General features: G+C 38.3%; 1 protein-coding gene and 1 pseudogene across 1 annotated transcript; one reads left to right on the plus strand and one right to left on the minus strand.

Moving 5' to 3' along the window:
* Positions 1-3,864: 3,864 nt before the first annotated feature.
* On the minus strand, positions 3,865-4,702 carry LOC106532096 (olfactory receptor 51E2-like; annotated as a pseudogene).
* A 2,142-nt stretch (positions 4,703-6,844) lies between these two features.
* On the plus strand, positions 6,845-7,804 carry LOC106532097 (olfactory receptor 1073-like). Its single transcript, XM_014028089.1, has one exon. The coding sequence runs from the start codon at positions 6,845-6,847 to the stop codon at positions 7,802-7,804; it is 960 nt and encodes a 319-aa protein (XP_013883543.1).
* The last annotated feature ends 473 nt before the right edge of the window (positions 7,805-8,277 follow it).

Genomic DNA, 8,277 nt, shown 5'->3' on the forward strand with positions numbered 1-8,277 from the left:
TTCTCGAAACTAGTTAAGAATCACTTATGTGAACATCTGGACAGAAATAATCTATTTGAAGAGTTTCAGTCAGGGTTTAGAGCTCATCATAACACAGAAACAGCACTGGTGAAAGTTACTAAGGATATTCGGCCTCAGTCAGTGGAAATGTGTCCATTCTTGTCCTGTTAGACAGTGAACTTGTGTCCATACTTGTCCTGTCAGACAATGGCCTTGTGTCCATATCTGTCCTGTCAGACAGTGGGCATATGTCCACACTTATCCTGTTAGACACTGGACTTGAGTCCATACTTGTCCTGTTAGACAGTGGAGTTGTGTCCATTAATGTTCTGTTAGACAGTGAAATTGTGTCCATTTGTCCTGTCAGACAGTGGATTTGTGTCCATAGTTGTCCTGTTAGACAGTGTACTTGTGTTCCTACTTGTCCTGTTAGACAGAGGACTTGTGTCCATACTTGTCCTATTAGACAGTGAACTTGTGTCCATAGTTGTCCTGTCAGACAGTGGGCATATGTCCACACTTATCCTGTTAGACACTGGACTTGAGTCCATACTTGTCCTGAACAGTGGAGTTGTGTCCATTAATGTTCTGTTAGACAGTGAAATTGTGTCCATTTGTCCTTTCAGACAGTGGATTTGTGTCTATACTTGTCCTGTTAGACAGTGTACTTGTGTTCCTACTTGTCCTGTTAGACAGAGGACTTATGTCCATACTTGTCCTATTAGACAGTGAACTTGTGTCCATAGTTGTCCTGTTAGACAGTGTACTTGTGTTCATACTTGTCCTATTAGACAGTGAACTTGTGTCCATAGTTGTCCTGTCAGACATTGGAGTTGTGTTCCTATTTGTCCTGTTAGACAGAGGACTTGTGTCCATACTTGTCCTGTTGGACAGTGGACATGTGTTTATCCATAAAACCTGATGAATCCAAGCAGTTACTTAAACTACAAGCATGTCTTTAAGACATAAAATCCTGGATGAGTCTTAATTTTCTGCTTCTAAACTCTGATAAGGCAGAGGTTATGGTTATAGACCTGAACATCTTAGGAATAAACTTTCACTTCCTCTGTATGGCTTTAATCTGGCCTCCAGCTGTAATGTAAAGAAACTGACTTATTTTTGATCAGGAAATGTCTTTTAACTGACTATTTTCTTCCACCTACGTGATATCACTAAAATCAGAAACATTTTGTCCAAAAATTAAAATAAAATAAAAAAAACCTGATCCATGCATTCATCACATCTAGGCTGGACTACAGCAATTCATTATCTGAGAGTCCAAAAATCTCTTTAAGAAGTCTTCAGTTGATCTCAAATGCTGCTGCTAGAGTTCTAATGAGAGTTGGAAGAAGATATCGTATTTCTCAAGTTTTAGCTTCTCTCCATTGGCTCCTTCAAACATGTCAACTTGTACGGATTGTCTGTAAGTTATAAGGATTTCACGTCATTTTGCAGGTATACGGACGTATGGAGMAATCTCACGGATTTTTTTCACAACCTCATTTTCAAATTTATCTAACATGTCAGAGCCTGTAGGATGATTTAAAAACAATAAATAACATCACATAACCATCTTCCAACCTGTTCTGCTGCTAGAAATAAGTTTTGAACTTTTTCCGCTCTCCTGTCCTCCTGCTTCGCAGCAGGCGCTTTCATGTGCGCAGCTGGCAGACACCCCCAACCAGCTGTGTGAAGCTGACACCCCACCCACACAAAAAATAAAAACTAGTAAGCGGATTGGTTAGTGCTTCGTTTGTGCAGGTTTGTGCAGCTAAAATGAGCGTTTGTGCTGTTATAGTTTTTGAGATATTAAGCATTATGTCTTTAGGTCATTAAGACGTTATAATCCCCCCCAGCAACCTCCCAAAATTAACCAAAGTAGTCTACATTATAAGTGCTTCGTTTGTGCATGTTTGTGCAGTTCAAATTACCGTTTGTGCTGTAATACTTTTAGAGATATTACTCGTTTTTAGTGGAAGCCGATGACGTCATCGTCCCCGAAGCAACTTCCGGAATGGTGACGTCATCGGGCCAATTTTTAAGTTCAAATATCTCGAAAACTAAAGCTGCACAAACGACAGTTTTTACAGCACAAACCTGCACAAACGGAGCACTAACGAACTAGCCCACTTTGGTTTACTTTTGAAGCGATATGGGGTGATGGTGAACTGTAGATGACCAAATATATAATATTTAATATCTCGGAAACCAAAATTGCACAAACGACCATTTTAACGGCACAAACCTGCACAAACGGAGCACTAACCATTCTGACTATTTGATTAATTTTTTGACGTGGGTGGGGTGTCAACTTAACAGCTCCCCCAACCCCGTGCGGGTGCGAGTTCTACAGATTTTTAGCAAAAATTACGGATTTTTGACGTTTGTATGCTCCTTGTCAAATTCAGAATAGAATAACTACCATAAGTAAGTAAAATTGTATTTCATAGAAACAAATTCACAAGGTGCTGTACAATCATCAACAGCATAAAACAATATCAGAAAATCACAATTAAACATTAGTAAAACAAGACAGAAATTTCCATCCCTAAAGTGGAATAAATATAATAGAATCCCAGGGGAATAGAATTTAAAATCTTAATTCTACTATACAAAGTTTTCAACAACAAATCTCCAACTCAAATTAAAGATCTTATTCTTCCATATTTTACAAACAGAGCCCTTTGCTCTAGGACTGCAGGTTTACTTGTGGTTCCTAGAGTGTCTTATGCTGCGTTCAGACTGAATGCGATTTGCACGTCAAAAATGTGTCCAAAATCTGAAGTTGGATGCTTGTGCACTTTGAGATCAGACGCTCTAGATGTGTGTCAAGCAGTGTGGAAAGATGCAGGTTAGGAGGAGCCTCTTGGTTTTTTTCCTTCTCTACCTGTCTCTGTACAATGCCAGATGAACTTAAGAAAGTGGCTTTGCTTTATGTACTGAGAGCAAGGTTTCATGCTCACCAGATATTCAATTCAATATGAGATTTCTTTCTGTGAATTCATAAAACAGGTGTTGGATTGACTGTAACAATTTAAAGATGGTGAGTCTGAAAATCAAAGGTCAAATGGTTAAAAGAGGAAGGGTGAAGGTATGTATGTTACCAGTACGGGAGATTCCATCTATGGTTCCTGACAGCCTCTCACAGGCCCGCACTGCTGTCAGGATCGCTTTCATTTTCCGATAAGCCAGATATCCGCCTCCGCCGATCAGCAGAAATCCAGTTATCATAAATCCTAATACGTACAAATCTTCCACATCTTCAACGGAAAGCGGTGCCAAACAGATCAGGTTCCATCCCCAAGAACCAGTGACTTGACAAGCAGCAACCATTCCACTGGGACAGCTGCGCTCCCCTCGTTCCAATCTCAATATGGAAAAAATAGTGTCAACTGCATTCAGAGACCAAATCCATAATTCCTTTTGTTTTTGGATGATAGGTAGAAGAATGCCTTGAAAAAAATGTGAAGCAGGAAAGGAGGGACAGGTTCCAACACACTCCATATTTCGTGAATGTGCAAGAGTCATACAAGTCCATGTATTAAGTGCCGATACAACAAAGAAGTCAGTCTCTCTCAAATGGGAAATTTGGTATAATCTTTAAAGAGAGCCTAACAAGCATGACGTTTTCAAGCAAATATTTACTGACAACTCATGTTTTGACAAGCTTTCTATTAATAAATAATATTAATACAATTAAAACTGAAAACATATTTTGAAGTGTATGCTTATGGTTGTCGGACACATAAGTCAGATTATTTCAAAATACACTGAACTGTGCTCCTCTGACAGATGTTCATAGATCTTATTCATACTCATATCATAGAGCCAAACATGCTAAATCATGAAGACATTAACCAAACCCTACCAGCCTGGACTGGGTTCAACTAAGAGCTTCTGTTGACCACATAGATGGTATAGTAGAACAGGTCTGATAGTTTGATCTCTGAGACCATAAATGAGTGAAGTCAGACATCTGGGTAAGATGATGATAATCACATAGAAAACATCCTGGATCCATACAAACACTATCCTTGTTACGAGTGTTGCAAGAGAAATGACCAGTGGGTAGTAAACGGTTGAGGACAGACTGAGGCCAAGCTGCACCAGATGCAACAAAAGTGTCTTACGGGCTTTAAGGGTCGATACTTTGTCTGTAGAAGCTGATCTGGCTGCTAGTACAACTCCAGCATATGAAAAAATTACTGCCAGACCAGCTGAAACAGACACTAAACAAGTGTAGGCTTTATCATAGTTTTCACGCAAATAATCTGGAAACCAGATAATGTCATAGCAATAGTCTTCCATCAGAAAAGTCCCCAGTTTTTCAAAAGAAAACTGTAACAAAAAAAAGACCCCGGGTAACAGTTCTTAGTAAACTGACAGTCCAACTTGCAATGATACAGTGTTGTGTTTCTGATGGTGATGATGGAAGCGTGCCTCAGTGGGTAGCACACAGCTACATACAGTATCTCTCCAGAGACATCACCACCAACATGAGGGGAGAAATACCTGATGTAAAATTAACAAGTATAGCAAGGGTACCACATACAGGATATGTTAGTCTGACTCTACATATAGCAAGTAGGAAAAGAATTTGGCCCATTGCCAGCTGAACAGTATCTGCATCAAGAAGATTGTACAGAAGAACATAACGACAGGTGTCACAAAACACAGGTTTACTCCTCAGGGTGAACATCATGATACCATTAATGAGGAGAGAAACACAGGCTGGAACTGTAGTCAGACAAGAAAGTATCACTAATTCCAATACACCCTGATACTGCAATCCCACAGTGATGTTAGAGTACAAAGATAAATTTGACATAATGGTAGACAGAAGTAGACACAAAATTAATATGTAAAATATCAGTTTAGAGCTCTTACACAGGATAACATCTAACAAATTTAAAATAAAAAGTTAATAAGAACACCCTCAGACAATGACCTGTCACTTGTGCAGGTTAGACTCAATGATGGTTTCTGTGTGGGCAGAGCTGGTCTGCAGGGCTTCATTGGCTTCACATGGGTTTTATGAGCTTCAGCCTGGCAACTGCTCACATGACAGATCATGTTACAAACATACTCTTGGGTTACGTAATATCACTTCCAACAGTACTGGTTTTTGTTGTCAACCATCCCACCCCTGCTTATCCTGTCGTGATCATACAGACAGACTGAATGTTGGACCTGAGTACTGAGCAACAGGAGAATGTTTGTCTTTTGTATTTTATTATAATAATATATTTAGGGCACAACAGACCACATCAGGTTCAGGTGAGACATAGATAATTAGAGACACAAGACAACATGATAAACAGGAAATAAGAAAGAGAGATCAAATACACAGTATATGCTTGTGATGACCACAACTATGCACAATAAATATACTGCCTGGCCAAAAAAATGTCACGCACACTACATTTTTTAAAATCTTCTTTAGCTTTCATTATGCCATGCACTTACTGTGGCATTTCCTAAGTGCCACAAAGAGGGTCAATCTTGACATGGAAATCCATGATGCTCTACAAGTTCTGGGGTCTAAATGGACAAACTGGCAGGGACTAATGAGGATATGTGACTACAGCTGTGACCAATGAATTCCTGACCTGCAGCACATATGACAGACTATTGTGGAAAAGAAAGTGTCTTTGCTGATCTGGTGTCTGATATTTATGACAAAGTCTCCACATATTTTCTGTTTGCATTAGGAGGTGTAACAGTCCTTTTCACCTATACTGGTATYATTGTAGCAGCTCACTCAGTGTCTATAAACAAAGCTTCAGCCAATAAGGCTCTGGTGCTGATGGGCCTAGCTATGTCCTCAACAATACATAACTCATTACTCAGTTTACTTTAAAAATGTTAGTAAGACTGTTGCTGATCACATGCAGGATTTTATTTACATTAGTTTAACTATTCTTCCTAAATGTCTGAGCTGCCTGATCTATGGTCTCAGAGACCAGACCATCAGACCTGTTCTCGTATTTAATATTAACTGCCAGTGGAGACACTTACATTTAATGTCCGATTTTCCAGCTAATGGTAAAATGCCTGTTTAGTAGTTTCCTTTTAAACTTAAAATGCATTCATCTTGTGTTTATTTACAAGAAAGTGTTTTGTTTCTTTTAAAAACAAAACTCAGATTAATTTCTTTTGTTAATTCCACAGCACACTGAGCACTCACTGTCAATTTTGTTGTTTGCAAGTTATTTTTTATGCATACAATGCCACAACAACTTTCACACAGGGACTGCTAGAGATAGGCACTAGATCCCCACAAAACTAAAAAAAAAACATGAAAGAAAAATTTGGATGTCTTYATATCTTTCAATGTTAGGTCAATCATTGAGTAATAGACAATACTGAACCAATAAGATATATAAAACAGAATTTGTCAAAAGGCAGATKAACTTTTTCAGTTGACCACTGTAGCCCTTTGCAGCTGAGTTTAAAGCAAATGGAATGATCTAAGGCCATGGTCTACAGCTGAAAATCGTTGACTGGGAGATGCTGCTTCATGGGTTTGTTCATGATTGACTAATAATTACTTGGAATGTTTATCACAACCCATTACTACGTGGACAAATATCATAGGTACTGACACCTCACAGGAGTGGCCAGGGGGGCACAACTTACATAAATAGTATGGGAAAAAGTAAAACCACCTGGATCAGCACAGGAAAGAAATAGATGGTAACACTACTTACACTGCAATCTCTGCGGACATTTCTGCTGTCAGTATTTATTTATAAGTGTATGGTTGTTGAAGCTAGTATTTTGTTCTTGTGTTGCTGAATTTAGATCTTTTCAAAGTTTAATGTCTTTTACAAATCAAACTCAGATGAACACAATTGTGCTACTAGATCTATGGCTTCCATGGTTAGTGTTATCTACCATCGTGACAACGCTGCCATGCTGTGTGTTTCTTTTCATCAATGTGACCACGTTGTACACTTTGAGGAGTAAAGCTGTGTTTAGGGAGACTTCTCGTTACATACTTCTGTTTAACCTTCTCTTTGCAGATACTATTCAACTGGTATACAGTCAGACAATGTTTCTACTGTCGGCTTGTGAAATAACACTACTGTATCCTGTGTGTGCTGCTCTGATAGTACTTTACTCACTTCCAGACAGAATCTCTCCAGTTACACTGGTGATTATGTGTCTAGAGAGATATGTAGCAGTGTGCTATCCATTCAGGCACAGTACCATCATCACCATGAGAAACACAAGAGTGGTTATTTGTGTTGTTTGGACTTTCAGCTCACTAAATGTTATTATTCAACTAATTTTATTGTACAAGTTTTCCTTTCCTGATATGCAGAACGTACAGATAACAGGCTCTTGTGGAAATGACAGTGTCTTTGTTGATCTGGTGTCTGATCTTTATGACAAAGTCTCCACATATTTTCTGTTTGCATTAGGAGGTGTAACAGTCCTTTTCTCCTATATTGGTATAATTGTAGCAGCTCGCTCAGTATCTACAAACAAAGCTTCAGCCAATAAGGCTCGTAAAACACTACTGCTGCATCTGGTGCAGATGGGCCTATCTATGTCCTCAACTATACATAACTCATTACTTATAGTTATCTCACAAAACCTGGGTGGCATTGTAATTATGCATGTGCTGGTATTTCTTTACATTTTTTTAACTATTCTTCCTAAATGTCTGAGCTGCCTCATCTATGGTCTCAGAGACCAAACCATCAGACCTGTCCTGATGTTTAATCTCAGCTGTCAGTGGAGACACTCATCTTTAATCTCTGATGTCCCAGCTAGAAGTAAAACACCTGCTACTTGATATACTAGAGTTCCCTTTTAAATTTAAAAAGCATCTCCTCAGATTTTAGAGGTGTATTAGTGTCCAGGCTTAAAGGAAATTTAGCTGTTGCAGTCACATGTGGGTGAATTACTTTTATTGTACGTCAGCCTCAACTTTATGACTTATGAGTCAAAACTGAAAAAGTCACTAAGCCTGTATGACATACTATTTACTGAACACATCCATTTTGTACTTATAATTTATAAATAATTTATTGAATGCTTTCATAATTTGTATTAAAAATAAATTTGAAGAGAAGGGACTTAATTGAAATAATAATCATTGATTTACTCATTTATGAAATAGGTATATTTTAACTATGTAACTTTTAGAATGTGGTGTTTGTGTGTTTTCTTTTTAATGAATTGTTTTATCAGCTGTTGTATGTGTTTTGGACACTTGTTTTATATACAGTTTTTATTTTACTCAGTACAATGGATGAAATTTAGATA

The sequence above is a fragment of the Austrofundulus limnaeus genome, unplaced genomic scaffold (genome assembly GCF_001266775.1).
Source record: "Austrofundulus limnaeus strain Quisiro unplaced genomic scaffold, Austrofundulus_limnaeus-1.0 Scaffold718, whole genome shotgun sequence".
Lineage (NCBI taxonomy): Eukaryota > Metazoa > Chordata > Actinopteri > Cyprinodontiformes > Rivulidae > Austrofundulus > Austrofundulus limnaeus.